Consider the following 18,478-nt stretch of genomic DNA (forward strand, 5'->3'; position numbering starts at 1 on the left):
ATTTAGTAAAAGATTGCATCAGCTGTATTCCACGACAGAAAACCTCTACCCACACATGTGGAATAAATAACTGAAGCATTTCCTAACAAATGTCTCGGAAGTTCAAGAAGCTACAATGCCTTTTCTTCTTCTAATGGTGACCAGTTGCATATAACTTCACACTATTGGGTGAACAAGACGAGCAGTCTCATTTCTCAACAGCTGTGTATGATGGGTGTGTTGTATAAATGCTTCTACCTGCCTCAACTCCAGACCTCACAAATAGCCAGAGCTCTCTGAAGGTTTGTCATTAGTGATGGTTTTTCCTTGAAGAAAACAAGGGCCATGTTTTCATCATAAATCACACTAGCGTCTGGATATGTGCTTTTTATACACCAGTTTTCCTTTGCAGACCGTGTTTTTGTTTTCTGCAGGTGGCTGGGATACCTGGGCCTGCTCCTGTTTCATGTCCTGATATGTTTGCTGGTGCTCTTTGGGCTCATTAGAAACTCCAGGGCCATTCTTATGGGGTAAGTCCTGACCTGGGCACAGGGCATAAGGAAAGCCAGCTGAATGCAAGTGCCTGCCAGTGTGAACCTCTGCCTGTTGTCAGTTGATATCAAGGACGTCTGAAACTGAACATTTTAAATTTGCCTCTCAGAGTGGAGCTACTTTGTAGAGTGTAGCTCTGTGGACAGGATTAGGGCTGCGTACAAGAGATGTTCACAGGAAGGTTCTTGAGCTATAAAAGGCAGTGGTTCTGGTATCCATTGCTTTCTCATCAAAGATGAGGAACTCATCTGCATGGTCTGCTTTCCACTGGGTGGCATTGGTAGCTCTCATTTACTGTGAACATCCTCCCTTAAAATTACAGGCTTTAAAAATCTGCCTTTAATCCTCTCCAGTTGGGAAGGTGTTTGTTAATTGATGATGAGCATTGCATGTGTCTACACAACCTGGTAGCGTGCCTTCTGTGTCACGATCTGCTCTTGTTTACCTCAGGCTGTCACACCTGGAGAAATGTTAAACTGAGAACAAGCAATGGTTTACAGTTATGAGGAGGAGTCTTGTTGCCATGGTACTGCAACATTAATGCATGACTATATCTAAAAAGCACTGAAAATGCCCCATTACAAGGAAAAACTATTCCCCTCCCCATCTCGTAGCTTGGTGTAGCTTGGCATATTTGGCAGACACTGGTATCATAAACATAGTGACAGTTTGACAACTGACACGGCCAAGAGTTTATCCTGGTACGTGGTGATGCCATTAATAATTGGAATGTGTATTCAATTTTATTATTTGCCAGATGATTTCATACCTGGCAGGTTATACAGATAAAAGTCCAAGTGCACACACAGATGGCAAACCCAGGGTTTAAATTAGAATCTCATTCCCTGTTAGCCAGAAGTTCATATGAAGGCATTCCCCAAAGGGAGCACATGGCATAAAGAAGCAAGTGTATCACAGCCAGGCAAGATGGTGAAATGCCAGTTTTAGATCTTTTAGCCAAGCAATCAGTTACTGACCCAGTCATCTTCATTTAAAGTAAAACAACAAATGTGTCTTATTGATTAACATGCTCAGCTGGAGGCACCAAGCTGTGTTGTCCTTATGTCATAAAACCTCAGAACCTTGCTGATCCATGGCTGATAATTTTTGTGTCCATTTGGAAAAGGCATAATAAAGTCTTTAGTGTCTTATTTCAGAGTGCAGCACAGATGTCAGTCTGGTGAAGCTCCCTTAGTTCTGCAAGATAAGCCACAGATCCATTCACAGAATAGGGATTACTTGGAATTAAAATAAGTTGGTAAACTGAGGGATAGATTTTTTTTTTTTTAATGGAGAGCCATAAGTTTATTTTTTAAAGCTCTAGTATTCAGTGAGACAAGTGTAGCAGTAAAAAGGTATGTCCCTTCCTCACACAGATGCTTGCACTAGGTTTGAATAAAGAATATCTTGGTTATGAACAGATTTTTGTATTGTTTAGGGTGTGAGTGGGAAGGAATCTACTTATGTTTCAAAGCCTGAGGGGAAAAAGCATCCCTAAGAGAGCAAGCCAGTGTCCCTTTACTTTGAAGACAGAGACACATAAAATGAAACTGCTTATTAGTCTGCATCCCTGTACCTGAGGGAGTTGAGGAGCACTATTGCCTGAATATCTCTACCCCTCATACTGACAGCAAGGGTGAAGTGCTAATGTGCTGGTTGGGGAAGTGCAAAAGCCTTTTCCACCAGTGTGTGCCAGCTGAATGTCACCAAGACCACTGCTCTGTCATCCCTCTGCCTTGTCTGCTTGACAGCAGACACTTCCCACTCTTTCTGTCAGTAATGAGGTCCAGCTGTCAGAACAAAACCTTAAATCTGTGTGGAGATGGACTCACATGGCAGTGGTAGGGCCCTAAACTGTTGCTGTGAACTGTTTGCCTGCAGGTGACTGTCTCTCCTGGAGCTGTGTGGGTTGCTTAGGTACTGTTCAGGTGCATCAGCTTGGAACCAAAGTCAGGTGTCCTAACAGGGGATGAATGTTTCCTCACACTGTCTGTAGCCATGTAGTGCTTACACCCAAAAACCTCAGTTATTGTAGACACAGGAGAGATTTGTCCAATTTTGAATCAGTATGGGTTAGTGAGGTTTTCTTTGTATAGAATATATATATATCTTATATAAGAATATATATAGAATATATTCTTTATTTTCCAGGTCCAAAGATAATCAAAGAAAGATATTCTATATAAAGTCCAGAAAGGGAACAGTGAAACTGATGGGTCATCTACCTCCCAGTCTGCCTCCCCTACAGCCACCCCAATGTCTTTGTGCCTTTGGTTTCCCTGCTGGAAGTAGGGCAATACTTTGCTTCCACACTCTCCCCCTTTCCCCTGCAGCCTCAGGGCAGGCAACGTGGGAACCAACAGCTGGACATGAACCTCTCTGGTTGCTGCTGTCCATGGCATTTAAAACAGGAATGTTTATCTGAAGATACAGTCAGTGGTTGATAATTTCTTGGGTTTGGTAACTGTTTTGGACTCCAAATAATACATCTTGTGAAAGGAACTGCTTGAAATCAGGTCTGCTACATCTGCCATCTGTCTGTCTCCCACAGGGTGTGCTTGCTTGGGGTGTTTGCCCTGATTGTCAGCTGGGGATCCCTGGGCCTGGAACTGGCTGTCGCTGTGGTAAGTGGCTCTCGTCCAAGTCCCATCCACTCTTTGCCGCAGGTTTAGCAGACACGAGATTAATGTTGTGCTGTGCCAGTTTTATAGCATAGCCTGTTCTAAGTGACTGTCCTAGCAATTTCCATCTAGGAAAAGTACAGAGCTTCTCCTCGGTGTGGTGTGGTAGCTCGTACTCCAGCACTGCTGCGGTTGTGTAAAGCAGTGCTGGTGGGGGTGGCGATGAGAGACCTCAACATCTGAAACACCCCTAGAATAGAAGGTTCTCTGATGCTAACCTGGCTTAACTGCTCTTTGATACTAGTGTGCTTTGATATTCCTTTTCCCTTTTGTCTTCCACGTATCCAGGGCTCCAGTGACTTCTGTATCAACCCTGATGCTTATATCTCCAAAGTGGTTGAAGAGAATGCAGTGCTCAGTCCTGGTAAGTGCTGGGACTGGCTTTGGGACAGGGTTCTGCAGCTCCAGCTGTCACATGGGAGCATGGCAGTGGCTGAGAATTTGAGGCTGTGTTTGAAGCAGAGGAGCTGGCATGCAATGGGAAAACAATACGTGTGGAGCTCTGGAAATAGTGTTTTATCCAAAGAGGCATTTATACCCTGGTCTGAAGTGTAGCCATATGCCTCAGAAAAACCTTCAGAACTTTTCTTCTGCCTTGACCCTTAAATAGAAATAACTGATAAGATGGAATAACTGAAGTCCCTGGATTATTTTGCATTAAATGTAGCACTCTTGACTCTTGTTCTCCTTTTCTAAGTGACAGAATTGTGGCAAGAGCAGTGTGCAGTTTGAGTTGTCATTTTTAAAACTTGCTCTTAGGTCTATATTCTTGAATCTAGAATGCTTATTTTTGTATCTGTTATCAACAAAAACATGGAAGCTTTTATCTTAATGGTGGCTATAAATAGTAGCTTCTCTAAAGCTAATTGAAAGAGTAAATGAATGGAAACTGCCACAAAGAAGTATGAATTTCCCTTTCCGTTATAAATGCAGTATTTTGACCACTTTGCTAATCCTGTTCCACTTAAAATAATATACCTGCAACACAGTGGCATCCAGCTGAAGCACTGATGGATTTGGGGTTTGTTTTTCCTAATTTAGACTGAAGTGGCTGGTGAGATTAGGGGTGCCTCTAATTTGAACCTCAGGGGGGGCAAAAGTGGCACTCAGAAGCACTGCTTAACAAAAAGGTGGCTTGGTGCCTGCCAGCAGAGATACTGTAAGTTCTAAAAAGAAAAGTATTTTTAGGACTCGGTTTGCTATTTAGTTAAGAAAGTTAATTTTTTCCCTCACCTTCTCTTCCCTGATGGTTCCTTTATCTAGTTCTGTGTATGATAAAACACAAATAAGCAATGACACTGATTTGCAAAAGGATCCACTTGCATTTTTCCTGGTTCTTATTTAGTGGAATCAGAGAATCTTTGCTGTGTGTGCAGAAGGTCGAGTGCATGGCTGTGTGTTTAGCCAAATGCTGTGTCTCTCTGTGCATCTGGTAGGAAATTAGGTATGTAGCTATGGCTGTGGATGCAGGGATTGGAAACAATAAGAAGCATCTATGTCTGGAGGCAGAATGTAGAATAAAAGAGTATGTACAGATTGATATTGCTACCCTACATCTTATTTTTGGAATGCCTTATTTATTGATTTCCTGGGAAGGAGATGATAGAGCCAGGCAGCTCTCTTTGTAACAAAGAGATGTAGTGAGGGAAGAGAATGAGTGTTTAATGCTGCACAAGATGAAAATCCTGTCTTGGCTGTGAAGGTGACAAAGATGTGCCTTCAGGTGCCAAGCTGGTTTCCTGGTTGTTCAAGGAGGCAAATGGGTCAGTGAGGCCAAGGGGAAACATCTGATGCTGATGCCAGCTGTGGGCTGTGATAATTTGGTAACCCAGATCGGCTCTGGAGCGTGTTTGGTAACAATCAGATTGACCCTGGGAAACTGAAGAAAGGCCCCTTTGTGCTCCTTCTCCATTTCAATTGTCCTTGTCTGCTTGGCTCCTGCAGTTTTCGTTAATCAGTGTCGTTCATTTGGAGGCCAGCAGGACTGACATTCCTCCCCTCCTCCTGCTTCCCCCGGCACGGACAGGCAGCTCCCCCGGGTGAAATCAGGCTCTGCTCTGGCAGCACCGCCAGCTAGAACAGTTGTTAGGGCTCCATAAATAACAGTGAATGGGTCTGAGCAAAACGGTGAAGAGGAGGAAGAGCAGGTGTTGCCACAGGCTGGAGTCGGAAGGGTGGCCCCTCTGTGGGTGGCTGGTGTGTCAGCTCCCTGCTGTGAGGCAGGCGTTGAGTGTTCGTGAGTGTTTTTCCCTTTTTCCAGAAGGATATCAGTCTAACTCCCGAGCCTGCCATCACACCAGGCAGCTGGTTGGGTGATGATCGAATCCTCTGCCTTTCCCATGTGGGTTTTCACTGCTGTGTCATAGTTTATGATCAGGAAGCTGCAGAAATAGTTTTTGGTCTCCACTATTGGAACCCTCATGAGGAGGAAGGAAAATCACGACACGAGGAGTGCAGTGTGGCACTGCTCAGTGGCACTTTAATCCCAATAATGGCTCCTTAGAAAAATCTTTAAAAGTCTGGAATAAGTGTCGGTGCCCCTGAATGTGCCTGGCTGTAAATTGTAGCAGCTGCTTTGTGGATCAGTTGAGCCATGTATACAACCAGAGTGATGAGCTCGAGGAGACAGGGCAGGCAGCTGGGAGCCAGCATTGGTGCTGTCCTCTCAGAGGAAGATGCCCTGTTTGAAGGCTCCTGGTTCCAGTGCATGGGCTCTTCATACTCTCTGGTTTGCTGTCTCTGCTTTTTGGATTATGTTCTCCAACATTAACACCAGTATAGACACATGAGGCAGAAACACTCCGATTGCTCCAGCAAGTTTCACCACAGGGTACCCAACCGTGAATTTTTCTGTTCAGAAAAGAAATGACTAAAAAAGGGAGCGTGAATGGGTGGAGGGGCTCTGGTAGACCATGGAAGAAGAATCCATGGGGAGTTAACATATATGTAGGCATCACACTTGCCTTGGGAATCACTTTAGCTGAAGTTGGACTGAGTCTTGCCAAAGAGGTATCTGCTTTTGGCCAGTGCTGGGGTCTGTCATACTGGGCTAGGTGCTGCCATTTGATTTTAAGGATATAAGAACCAACATGTAATCCTAAGAATCTTGGTAGTGCTGGGTCAATTTTTCTCTTTAATCATTGTTTTTAATTGTTGTTATTAAATACAATGTATTGTAAGATTCTCTATGCTCTGCCATTGACACTGGGACTGAGTCATCGATATTTGCAATGGTTTTTTTGTTGTTGGTGGTTGTAGTTTTCACAGAAAAATAACTGTGTTGAATACTGGGCAACTAGTATGTTAATATTCTTGTTTATGCATTAATTGCTGTTTTCAAATCTAAATGGAATTAATGGAGCTGAGAATAATCTGATTAAGTGCATTATTATTGTCATGTTTTTAGCTAGAGAGGAGATGTTCTTGTTTTGCAGATAATAAAATGTGCTGCATTTAAAAAATTATGGGGGGGCAGAAGAAGGAGGCAAAGAACCTTAATGCAGGTTTCCTGGAGAAGGAAATACTTAAATAATTTTGCAGAAGAGGCTGATGTATGTGACTAACTCACCCTGTATTCATTAGCTGAGATAAAGCCAACGGAGTTGAACAGTGGCTGTATAATCGGCTCCTGCTGCTTCTAAAAAGACTTGGTGCAGCCAAGATGTTTATTTTCAAAGCAGGAGGCCATCTTCTAGTCCCATTCTTTTTCATTGATATTATGCTATTATCAGATGACTTATTGCATAAAATTAAATAAAAAGGCACAATCTGTCTAAACAACAGGAAGAGCTTTCTCCAGATTCTCCCACCAGAAATCTGCATGGTGAACAGCCACTCACTTCATCTGAGGGAACTGTAAACCTCAGGGGGTGGATAATGGAGCCTTTTACCTCCAGTCCAGCTAAGCTGGCCAGGTTGGATGCTCAGATATAAGCAGGGAGTGTTCTGGTCATACCCAGCCTCCTGACTGCCCTCTCAGTGATTCACTCTCTTCTTAGAAGCCCAGAGCTGAATGAACCAGAGGATTGACACCACCACCACCTCAGTTTCCTCACTAGAAGTAAGATCAGGACAAAACCTCGTGTGGGGCATGTGGTGTCTGCGCACTTACCTGAGCTCAGAGAACGCTGCAGAAAAGAGTTTGCCAAAGAAGCACTCTCGAGGATCCTGCTGAGCTGATGGTGGCATTGGAAAGCTGTTTTCTTGTGTGGTTTTGTTGGACTCCTGATTAGCAGAAGGCTCTGAGTGGAGAGCAAGTGGGGTGGCTACAAGCTCTCTGCTTTCACCAATACAAGAGTAGGATATATGAGAGAAATGTAAATGTTATGCAGACACCTCCCTTTGCTGTAAGGTTGATGCCTTAGGGAAACAAAACTCCTGGGGGAGAACACGTTACCTGGGCAAGAAACTCCAGCCAAAAGAGTCGCCTTCCTTTGACATCACAGGTGATATTCTTCAACTTTCTCTGATTGAACCCACAGGGACAGCCTCCTCTGGGTGTCTATCTAAAATGCAAACTGCTTAGAGGATGCATTAGTAGAGATGAAGAAGGACTGGGAAAAGCTGTTCTAGGTGTGGGGATTTTTTTTTTTTTGAGCTAGCATGTTTTTTCTGATTGCTTTCTACAGACCCTCTCACTGCCTTTTGGCGGGTGCTTAATGCCATTTTTGCATTTTGGCTGGGCTTTGAAGTGAGTAGTAAGTCTCCACGGTTGCAGAACCAGTAAGTAGTTCTAGCAGCTGAAGCTGTCTTTAGTAGGCAGCTCTACTTTCCTTTCTAGGAAAAACAGACTTTGCAAAAATAAAGCATTTTAGGTAGTTCCCTTCCTTGCCTTCTGCTCCCACATTGCCTTTGTACCAAGAGTGGGTCAGGAGGATTGTTGCTGGCAACAGCAGGCATGGGCAGCTGCAGATGTGACCCTGCCTAACCCTTCTGCTATAAACTAGATCACCTAAAGACCAACTTCAAAAATCAAATCAACCTTCAGGAATTTTCCTTGAGAGGAAAATGCATCAGGAAGATAATTATAGAAAGAAATTGCCTGGAGCTGTTTTAGCAAAGTGCAAGTGATGGGTTAGCGTAGCCGTTTTCAGGTCAGAAATGTGAGATTTGGTGATGTACAGGACAGCTTCCACCAGGCTTAAAACCCGTGAAAGTGCCTCCTGCTCTTTCCCTGGTGTTATGGAGGCAGGGGACACTGTCCTTAATTTCCAGGCTTTGCAGCACAAGAGCACTGTAAGGCAGCTTCCCTGCCTATTGTTGCCTGAGCTTTAAAGCACCACAGCTTGTAGCACACTGGGTTCAGTGCAGAGGAAAGCTGCTCCTGATGGCATTGTCATTTTGGGAAGCATGTTTTATGTATGGAGTGTCACACTTGTCAGCAGCAAAGCCAGTGCTACCACAGTGAATCCTTGTTGATCCTGCCTTCCAGGGTGAAGCAAGGCAAGCACTTATTTCACTGTGCTGCTTTTTGCTTCACTTGTAACCAGCAATCTTTATCCTGGGCTTACAAGCTGCAAACTATGATATCAGGAACTCTCATCTCTAATCTGCCCACCAGGGATGAACCAGAAGGCCCTCAAGAAATATTTCTAGGGCTCTGCATTAGCAGCATGTCATGCAACTTACTGCACTTACAAAGGTGATGTAAACTTGATACCACCGTGGGAGCCCAAGAGAAACTATTAATGTTTTGTTGGTTTAAACTAAATTGGTGACAAGATCACAGCTCCTTTGGGTCACCATGTGTGATGCTGTGGGTTGCTGTTGCTATGCTGTTCTCTCAGTGCAGGTGTGTTTTAATCCATTTTCCCATAGCCATTGAATGAGATTTATGAGCTGGGGAGGAGCAGCACTTTCCTTGGCTCAGCAGTGGCAGACAGTCTCTTCTGTGGTCAGCCCAAAGTGAGGCACAGAGCAGCTCTTGCTGCCCTCCTATCTGCCCAGAATTTGCTAATTGCTGTTTAGAGGCTTGGCTGGGGCAATGTAAGTCATCCCAGAGAAGGAGTCGGTGGGAGGGAGATGGAGCAGCTGGCAGAAGCTGCCCCAAAGTAGGCTAATGAATTATAAATAACAGCTGTCAGGTTGCATTGGCAGCGTGCAGGAGCTGACAGTCTGTGTTGTACCACTTGGTCTCCAGCGTGTTGGTTTGCCGAAAGGTGCATTCAATATTTATGGGAAGCACAGCAGAGTCAGGATACAGTCAGGTCTGCTTCCTTCACGGCTCCCCTCACTGCTGGCTGTGCCTTTTGCTGATTTCTGAGCTGGGACTCATCACAATAGCTTTGCAACCTGGAGTATGTGTTACTGGAAGTCACAGACAGAAGATTAAAAAGAATGGAGGAAAAGATGCTGGTGGAGAGGGAATGCAGAGGGTTATGTGTGTTTTGGGGCTTTTGTAGTCTTTACTGAGCTAAAGCTCACCCTTGATTTTGCTGAGCTGGCACACCCATATTCATCTGAAGAGGAACTGTAAATGTTTGAGAAATAATCTAAAGGTATTTGAATGATCAAGTCTTTCAGAGCTCCCTCCCTTGAAAGTATTATTGAGAGTGGCAGGGGAAAGCCTGATATTTGCAATTCGTGTGTGCTGGCAGTTGATGTAGTTATGTAGAGGGCTCACGAGGGCGCCAGGCTGGTTTCACACACATCTGAATGAAGAGAAACACAACACTGTCTTCAAGCCTGGAAATAAATGATGCTGGTGGAAGAGCACAGTATCAGTTCTATCTGGAAATTTATGAGTACATCTCCACTGTACTGTAGTTGGATTTGTCCTAGACTGATGTCTTGTCTTAAGTTTATACAGTGGGTAGTGCTGACTTCTGAATAAAAATTTTTATGTTTTATTTAAGTTTTTAAGTGGAGCAGTGCCGTTGCCTTTCACTGGCTTGAAAAAAAAAAAAAGAAAGGAAACAAATCTTTCTTTTGTCCCCAGAGGCAGTTTACATCCCTTTCTCTAGTGCCATCTACACAGTATAGTCCTACATGGAGAGAGGCAACTGACTCCATTTATATTGCATTTTCACTTTGTGCATTGCTTTCAGAACTGAACACCTCCCTCGTGGCAGTTGTAAAATACTGCAAAGCTGGAATGAGGTATCTGGCCTGACTTTCTTCTCTTGTGTCTCAATAGATATTCTGCGCTATTACATGACCTGTAGTGCTGGATACCCCAACCCTTTCCAGCAGGTGAGTATAAGCACCCTAACTCCCTTCACCCCTGGGTCTCGTCATCCTGCAGGGTGTAGGTGAAGTGCTTTTGACGCCAGCATGCAGCAAGTTGCAGAGTGTTGGCTTTTACCAACTCCAACTGTTGGTAAAGCTTTGGTAGCTCCTTCCCAGCTGTGCAGGAGGTGGCACTGTGATTTAGTGAGGAGATTTTTCCAACTTCATCACTATCTGCACAGCTTCAGGTCCAGGATGCCCCCTCAGAAGGGCCTGTGTGTGATGTGGTGAGGACTGTGGCTTTTGTTGTGGTACCTCTGTTTACATGGTGCTTGTCTAAGAGCAGCAACGTGGAGACAGAGCACCCACAATTAATGCCAGGGTGGGAAACTGCTGCTTCCTGCTTTGAATCTCTTCTTGAAAGTTCTTTCGGGTTAAACAGTGGCAACACTCCACTCCCAAAATGCAGCCACTTCTGTGGGTGAAGGAGTGGTTTTCACATATGCCTCTTACAAACCTTTCAACATCCAAAGGATTTTTCCTGAAGTATAAATGTGAGTCATTATTCTTTTGTGTGGGGGCTGAGGAACAGCACCTGGGCCCATCCCAAACTTGGTCGTATGTATCAGAGGCCAGATGAGCCCACACCACCCACCATTTGGCAGGCCCCAGCTACTTCACCATTTATATTTAGGATTTTTTTTAAGTTTGTCTTCCTCTGTTTTGAAGGGTGGGGTAAGAGCACTTCAGGCTGTGGTATGATGCACCGTTGCTATCTGTTACATTTCTGGTTGCTCCATGTGCTCTCTGACATGCTATTGCATGTGAAATTCTCGTGGATGCTTTAATGGGATGTGAAGGCTGCACCCTAACACAAACAACTTCTGGTGTTAACATTAAGTCTTTCTCATCCACCTGATTTAGTAAAAAAGTCCAGCTGTATTCTGTGGTGAGAACTCAAGTGCTTTATGTCTTTTCTTTCTCCTTCCCCTCTGTCCTAGAGCCAGCCCCAGCTGTGTGTATAGTTTGTGTATGTGTTTTGTTCTTTGTTTGTTTTTTTTTCTTTCCTTTTGGTTCTTCCCTCCCCTCTTCTTTCTATCTGTACTTCTTCCAGTTTGGTAAAACTCAAGCTTAACCCTTTCACAGCTGAACCCTTGTCAGTTGAGACAACTTTAACTTGTACCATTCATGCTTCAATGTTTGGGAAATAGGATTTCAGTCTTTTTCCAGGGGATCTTTTGGTGCGTGTGGCCTGAACTGCTGAAACATTGCATGTTTTGTGTTGAGCAGAAGCTGTCAGGAAGCCACAAGGCTCTGGTAGAAATGCAGGATGATGTTATGGAACTCATGAGGTCAGCGACCAGAGAGCACCCAACCTCCAAGGTAACTCTCCTCAAGTTTGCTCTCCCTGCTCTTCCTGGCTTCCCTCAACCTTGTACAGAACCCACGACCAGCTCCTGCTAAGCCATTCCCTTGCAGTAATCAATAGCTTGTTCCTTACAGGAGTATCTTACTCGGATACAGGAGGTTTTGAATTCAACAGAGATCAACTTGCAGCAGCTGACGGCTTTAGTGGACTGTCGGAGTCTGCATTTGGTGAGTGCTCAATAACTGGGCTTGAGCTGAGAAAGAACAAAGAGGGTGTATAGCCTGTAACCTACTGATTATTTTGGAGTTTCAAGTCTCTAGTGTGCCAGAACAGTTTACAACAGCTTTTTACTGATTGATTCCAGCAGAAAGGGGAATGGGAATTTGGATCAAGTTAGCTCTCTGCTTAAAGATCAATATAGGAAAGTAGATAATGTGCCTTTATACATCTACAAATTGGAGCCATAAGGTTTTAGGGGCCTTCAGCTTTGGTTTGGTTTTTTTGTCTATAGCACATAACTTGTTTCCTTTCCCATGGAGTGCAGTGCCTTGGAGCTGCAGTATAGCATGGCCTAGCTGTTGTTCCAGCTGTGTCTCTGAAGGCAGATACACAGATAGTCCATGCTTGTGTTCTTGGGCATGGGACATACTGAGGGAGCTGAAAGGCTTAATGAAAAATATGGTATCTTTAGCTGGGTGGATGAGTTTGCCTTGGCTTTTTTTTTTTCCCCCCTTTCTTAAAGTCTTATTGTGTGGGGTTAAAAATATTTCCATGTCTAAATCCAAGCTGGGTTTTGTGAGGGGAAATAAAGGTTAGATCAGTTATGAAAAACACTTAAGGTCCCTGAAATTAAAATAGAAATATGCTCTGGAAAAGGGACTGCAATCTCTATAAGTTGTTTCAGAGAATGTAGTCTGGAGAAGGGCTTTTGAGTTAGAACTCCATGTTAACTGTGTAGTGATCGGGAAACTCTGCTCCTTTCTCTCTGCAGGATTATGTCCAGGCTTTGACGGGCTTCTGCTATGATGGAGTGGAAGGCCTCATCTACCTGGTTCTCTTCTCCTTTGTCACAGCCCTCATGTTCAGTTCCATTGTCTGCAGCGTCCCACACACTTGGCAGAATAAGAGGTATAGAGAGGGTTTAGATCCTGTAGCATTGTAAAGCTCTTTCCCAATGAAGACTGGCTGTTGGATTTGTGCCCATGAGCATATGGAGCTCATTCCCATATGATCCCAGGAGTGTGAGGGATGAGGATTTATAAGCACAGGTCTAACAGAAAAAAAAAATGTTGCCTTTTGCTCTGGCTGTGGTTAATACTAACATCTGAACCTTATTGCACTGGAATATTCTGTGTGCAGAGTATTCAGTACACTGTAGGACTATGAGTCAAGTCAGAGATGAATGATTATAGCTGTAATATAGAGGTAATGCTTGAGCTATTGCCATCTCTGTAAAATTCCTATTCTCTTGCATTGCTTTGAGGCATTTGTTCTAGTATGGGGAGGAGAATCGAAATAAGAAGCAGTTTACACTTGCCTTTTTAGCTTTGCTCAAGCTGGGGCGACTTTGCATAGATAATGGAAACCGACTGTTATTGGCAATGGTACGGGCAGGTGAGACACTTGCAAATTGGAACACGTATTAATGATGGTGACCAGGTTGATCTGTAAGTCCTTAGCAAACCTTCACTGACTGGCTGCTGCCCCACATGCAGCTGTTAGAAGAGCACTGAGTTTTCTGTTCTCGCAGAACAGCAGCAGACTGCAGCAAATTCTCTTCTGTGGTTCTGAAACGTGATTTTCGTGCTCTAAGCCCAGGCTCAAGGTTCAAAGTAAAATGGAATGTCCTGGACAATAGCAGGAAGTCAGAGCCAGCCAAGCCTGCGGTGCCCACAGAGAAGTGGCCTTGGGAAGTGCGTCAGAGTAGCACTTGAGAAAATGGCTGGTTTCCTCACCTCTTCCACATGCAGCTGCTGCAGAAACCTTACCAAGAAGAGCATGGCAGTCTGCCTGTTTGAAGGAGAAAGGTTTACCCAGTGGCATCTCTTGTGCTGCCTTCCCTGTGGGCTGCTACCCGCCCTGCCAACCCCAGCAGGCTCAGGCTGCCGCTGTGAATTGAAGGGTTCCTTCTTGCATTCCCTGGAGCACCATTTCTCCCTCTGCCTCCCTCTGGGAGGTGGAGAATGTCATGCTTTATTGCCTCTAAGAGACTGTACAGGCTGCAATTCCCCGATCTTCACTGCCACCATGTGGTACAGAAGCTGCAGGTGATGTGTGGGATGTTCTAGTGATGTCCATGCTGTAGAACTTTTACTAGCTTTGACAAGCGTGGATAAAATATATTTCAAACCTTGGTGCTTCACCCCATAATTAGGGAGATAAGTTACAAGTGTATAGTATATAGGAGGGGCAAGAGAATGCTATGGGAGAGGGGGAAGGAACCAGCTGGCAAAGAGTTCTGCTCTGTATTGAAGTTGATTTAAAATCCTGGCATTTTTGAAAGGATAAAGCCTTTAGACGCAAATTTTGCAACTTAGTTCTATAAAGACTTCTGTGGTTTTGCTAGAAGCTGAAGCAGACCTTTTTTAACCAGAATGGGAGTTCAGGGAAGTCTGCAGAGGCTTATTATTACAAGCTCTTTGGACATGTCTACAAGAAATGGAGGGACAGAGACTGCAGTTTTCAAGGGTGCTTTCTGTGGGGTGTATGACACTACATCCCCACTGCCTCTCTTTTTTGTTTTTTGTTGAGGTTTTTTAGTGCTGTACGTTTTGGAATGTGTGTCTATGCCTTGGTTGTGTGACGGGGCAGTTGCAGAACTGTGCTCCCTGCCAAGTCCTGACAGAAGACCGTAGGGAGGCTGTAGGGGATCACGCAGTGTACAGGTCCAGATGGGATCTGTGGGAGGTCTGAGTCACTGTGGTGTAGGCTGTGTTTGACACTGCCACCCTGAGGCATCCCAAATGGGTGTGAATGTGGAGGTGTGGAAGATGGTTGGGAGGTTCCTAGGATTACCATGGTTTCCTGCAAACCCCACATGTGGGGGTAATTGTAGGGTTCTAGGAGGAACTTTTTCTCCTTCTTGCAGAGGCTCAGATGATGATGGGGAAGAAGAATCAGCTGCTCAAGGGAGTAGACAGACACACGATAATCTGTACAGAGTGCACATGCCCAGCCTCTATAGCTGTGGGAGTAGTTATGGCAGTGAGACCAGCATTCCAGCAGCAGCACACACAGTCAGCAATGCTCCCGTCACGGAGTACATGTGAGTATCCCGAAAACAAGCTTGCCCACATTACTTCATTCTGATTTCTGTTGTCACAAGTGCTGCAAGGTTGGAACTTCTGAACAAGCATTAGAAAGCGATGAAGGATTTTGTCCAAAGTGTCAAATGGCAAAATGACATGTCTTCTGATGGTTGGCATCTACTGGGAGAAGGGAATGGCTTGACAGTGCTGCAGCAGAAAGAATTTTGTTAGACAGCATGCTCCAAAATGTGAACAGCTCTGTCCTCCAGGATTTAGAAATCTGTCTAGAGAAAAGAAGTAGGAAAGTATTGTCTGGGCTCCTTATTACACAATGAATCTGATCACCAGAAGACTTAATTCTTCAGACAGAGTAGTCTTGCCAGAAGATTTTAAGCCTCCCAGGAGGCTGAGAGCCAAGACAAAACCTGTGGGCTATGTCTTCCTACAGTATTTGCAGTCAGCTCTGACAGCTGTTGCAGTTTGAAGCTACCTAGTCCAGGTGGGATCTTCAGAGGTTTCTCCAGAAGTGCCTAACCCTGATCACGCTTGGACTACCATCAGGGCCCATCTTTTTTGGGGGCTGCCACATCATTTTGTTCATCCCCTGAGACTTGGTCCTCATTTTATCTCCATTTCTGCAGCTTGGCAGGTCTGATGCTGCAGGGAGGCAGATTTTCACACAGACCTATTTTTAAATCACTTGACATGATTCATTGTGGGCCCTTCTGAGTAAGAATGTAAAAATAGTGCTCTCTCTGAGGAAAATTATAGTTTTGTGCCCTTGTCTGAAAAAGGGGGACCCACCTGGCCTGCAGGAAAAGCTTTGAGGGAGACTGACCTCATACGGTAGTTCTGGGGGTGCAGATGCTCTGTCCCATATCACCATCAGAGACTTTCCCCAGAGAAGCATGGCACATGCCCCCTGTTACCATGTGTGTCTTCCTTTCCTAGGAGCCAGAATGCAAATTTCCAGAACCCCCGTTGCGAGAATACCCCGCTCATTGGCCGGGAGTCCCCACCTCCCTCAGTAAGTCTCTCTTTACTGCTCCTCTCTGCTTCAGCAACTTTGGGGAACACACGTTTGCCACTCCTGTGTACTCCCAAGGGAGCTGATTGTGCAGCCAAACACAGGATCTGGCCCATAAATGGCAGCAACTTGACTAGACGAGCCATGTCTCACTTGCCACGGAGAATGAAACCCTGCTATGCTACTTTGGACATTGCACATAAAAAGAATAAAACTCAATCAATTAACACTGGTAATCCTATGGGCCCAGTCCTGCCACCACTGAAGTGCATGAGTATCTTGATGGGTGACTTCAGCAGGATGGTTCACTTGCATGCAGTGTACTTGCTATCTGTGGCATCAGTATCTATTGGTTCCTCAAGTTTAAAAAGAAACTTGTTAAAACTGTAAATTCAGAGTTATTGCTGAACCTCTCTCCTTAATCTGCCCTAAAGAGATGGTAGGATGAAACCTGTATTCTTTTTTTTTTGGTTGAGATTTTTTTTTTTTAAATCTTTCTTTCACAACTGTTTTACTTTCTTTAAAATATATTTTTGTATTTAATTTCCTATGGAGGAAAAAAAGGAAACTTTCATGGAAGGTTTTGGTATTTGGAGTGGCCTGATAGCCATTTCTATATGCTGGATAAAACATGGACTTACCTTCATGTCTGTGTAAGAACTAGACGAATCTTGTCCTTCGCTGGATCCTGTAAGCCTCACTTACAGGAGAATTTTGAGAATATGCCATAGCAGTGCTCACAAACCTGGTGGTGTGATTACAGAGGATGAGTAGTAGCATGTCTAATGATCAACCAGTCTTCAAGTATAGGTAAAAAAAAATACACTCTGTGGTGCATGGCTCAAATTTGTGGGAAGGGGAGGAAGAGGAGGCTGGAGGAGTAGGAACTGTGGTGGAAAAGAGGACATCACATTCATGGTTTCACTTCAAGAGGACCAGTTCATCTTGCTGTAGAGAAAGTGGAAATGTGGAGAGTTGATCCTTGTCTCTGTCCTTGGCCAAACCTCTTTCACCCTTCACAAAGAGGTTTCCTGACCCCTGGTACTCCGACCGCGAGCTCTGGTGGCATTATCCGCTCTCAGCAACGAGATGGTCCTCAGGAGAAGAGCTGATGTGCTGCACCAGTGCAGTGTGGCACACGCTGTACCACTGGCATTTCCTGTGGCAGAAGGGCACTGTCCCCCTGGTACTGCCAAGGCTTATGTTCCTTCAATATCCTGCTTCCCCTTGCCCTACAGCTCTTCTGCTTCAGAGAAAGCACACTCCTTTCCACAGGGGCTGTAGTGAGGCAAGAAGTTCCCTGGTTCTTCAGTAGCTATTTGTGTTAATAACTCGAGGGGGGATCTGAGTCCTGGTGCCTTAAGCTGGTTTCTGGGAGGAGATAAAAATATGTTTTTTCAGAGTAACTTGACTTGGCAGCCATCAGTGTGGACTATAGGGTAGCACAGGAGCTGGGGAGGAGAGTGCAGCAGTGCACCTATAGACAAAGGAGCTTCTCCCTAGACAAGACAGGGAGCGGAGTATAGGATAAATGTGTTTTCTGAAGGGTTGTAGTAGACAGACAGCAGAGAGAAATAAAATACTGTCTGCTCTCATGTTGGCAGCCAACGGGAAAAAGCTTTTCTGGGATTTTTGTATTCACAGCTCTCCATAGCAGGTGGCTGAGACTGTACTGAGGCAGAAGAAATTGTAACTTTTCATAGCAAATTGTCTGTGGGAGGAGAGAGTTGAAAAGGGAATACCAGTGCACATGTCCCTGCCTCTTTTTGGGAGGGAGGAGAGGGGGATAACCATCCAAGTAGGTTATGTCCAGTGGATGGACAGAGCTGACCTATTCCATTTAGCTTTCTGTGAACAGATGGTGAAAACTAAGATGTGATGATCCTGCTGCATTGTTTGTCCGTTACTTTTCCTGGCTTTTTGTTTGTTTGTTTGTGTTTTTTCCTTCTCTCATTCCTTCTGTTTTCTCCTTCTTGCCACAGGGATATTCCCTTAGGGTTGTAGAGCCCACCTTGTCGCTGACACACACCACAGCGTTTCACTTGCTTGCACTGTGTTTTTCATGCACGTTGAGGCTGCACTCTCTTTTTCTCTCTCTTTCTTGCGTCATCACAGTTGTATTTGGCTGCCATGGACAGTAGCAGCCATATGAGCTGGCAGCTTAAGCCCTCGGACAGTGCACGGACATACTGGTAACAGCGCCCGCAAATGGAACAGGTACTGGAAAAAAAGGTCCTTCTTGCTCAACCCCTTCTCCACTCCCAACCACTCCCTTCATCCCTGCACTGTTTATCCCAGGCCAGTGCCTTTTATTTCTTCACATTCCTTCCCTCTGCACCTCCCACCCCATTCCCTCCTGCCAAGGGTTAAAATTAAAATCCGTTTTGGCTCTGGTGCAGACTCAAGGAGCAGTATCAACCTTCTAGAGGCTTCTGGGGCACGTTGCGAAGGTTAC

The 18,478-nt window shown here is 44.9% G+C and overlaps 1 protein-coding gene across 2 annotated transcripts in view; it reads left to right on the forward strand.

The window, feature by feature from the left end:
* Positions 1–18,478, forward strand: part of TTYH3 (tweety family member 3) — a 75,911-nt gene that overhangs the window by 46,523 nt on the left and 10,910 nt on the right. Inside the window, exons 5-14 of one of the 2 annotated variants that reach the window (XM_027683488.1) lie at positions 414–509; positions 3,083–3,155; positions 3,501–3,576; positions 10,348–10,403; positions 11,670–11,762; positions 11,883–11,975; positions 12,740–12,876; positions 14,837–15,013; positions 15,948–16,023; positions 18,139–18,240. In XM_027683488.1, coding sequence (XP_027539289.1) covers positions 414–509; positions 3,083–3,155; positions 3,501–3,576; positions 10,348–10,403; positions 11,670–11,762; positions 11,883–11,975; positions 12,740–12,876; positions 14,837–15,013; positions 15,948–16,023; positions 18,139–18,219 — 958 coding nt within the window. In that variant the 3' untranslated portion in view covers positions 18,220–18,240. The remainder of the gene's footprint in view (positions 1–413; positions 510–3,082; positions 3,156–3,500; positions 3,577–10,347; positions 10,404–11,669; positions 11,763–11,882; positions 11,976–12,739; positions 12,877–14,836; positions 15,014–15,947; positions 16,024–18,138; positions 18,241–18,478) is intronic. The other variant, XM_027683489.1, reaches the window with a different exon arrangement.

This window comes from Neopelma chrysocephalum, unplaced genomic scaffold, assembly GCF_003984885.1.
Source record: "Neopelma chrysocephalum unplaced genomic scaffold, ASM398488v2 Primary Assembly neopelma1_65, whole genome shotgun sequence".
Classification (NCBI taxonomy): Eukaryota; Metazoa; Chordata; class Aves; order Passeriformes; family Pipridae; genus Neopelma; species Neopelma chrysocephalum.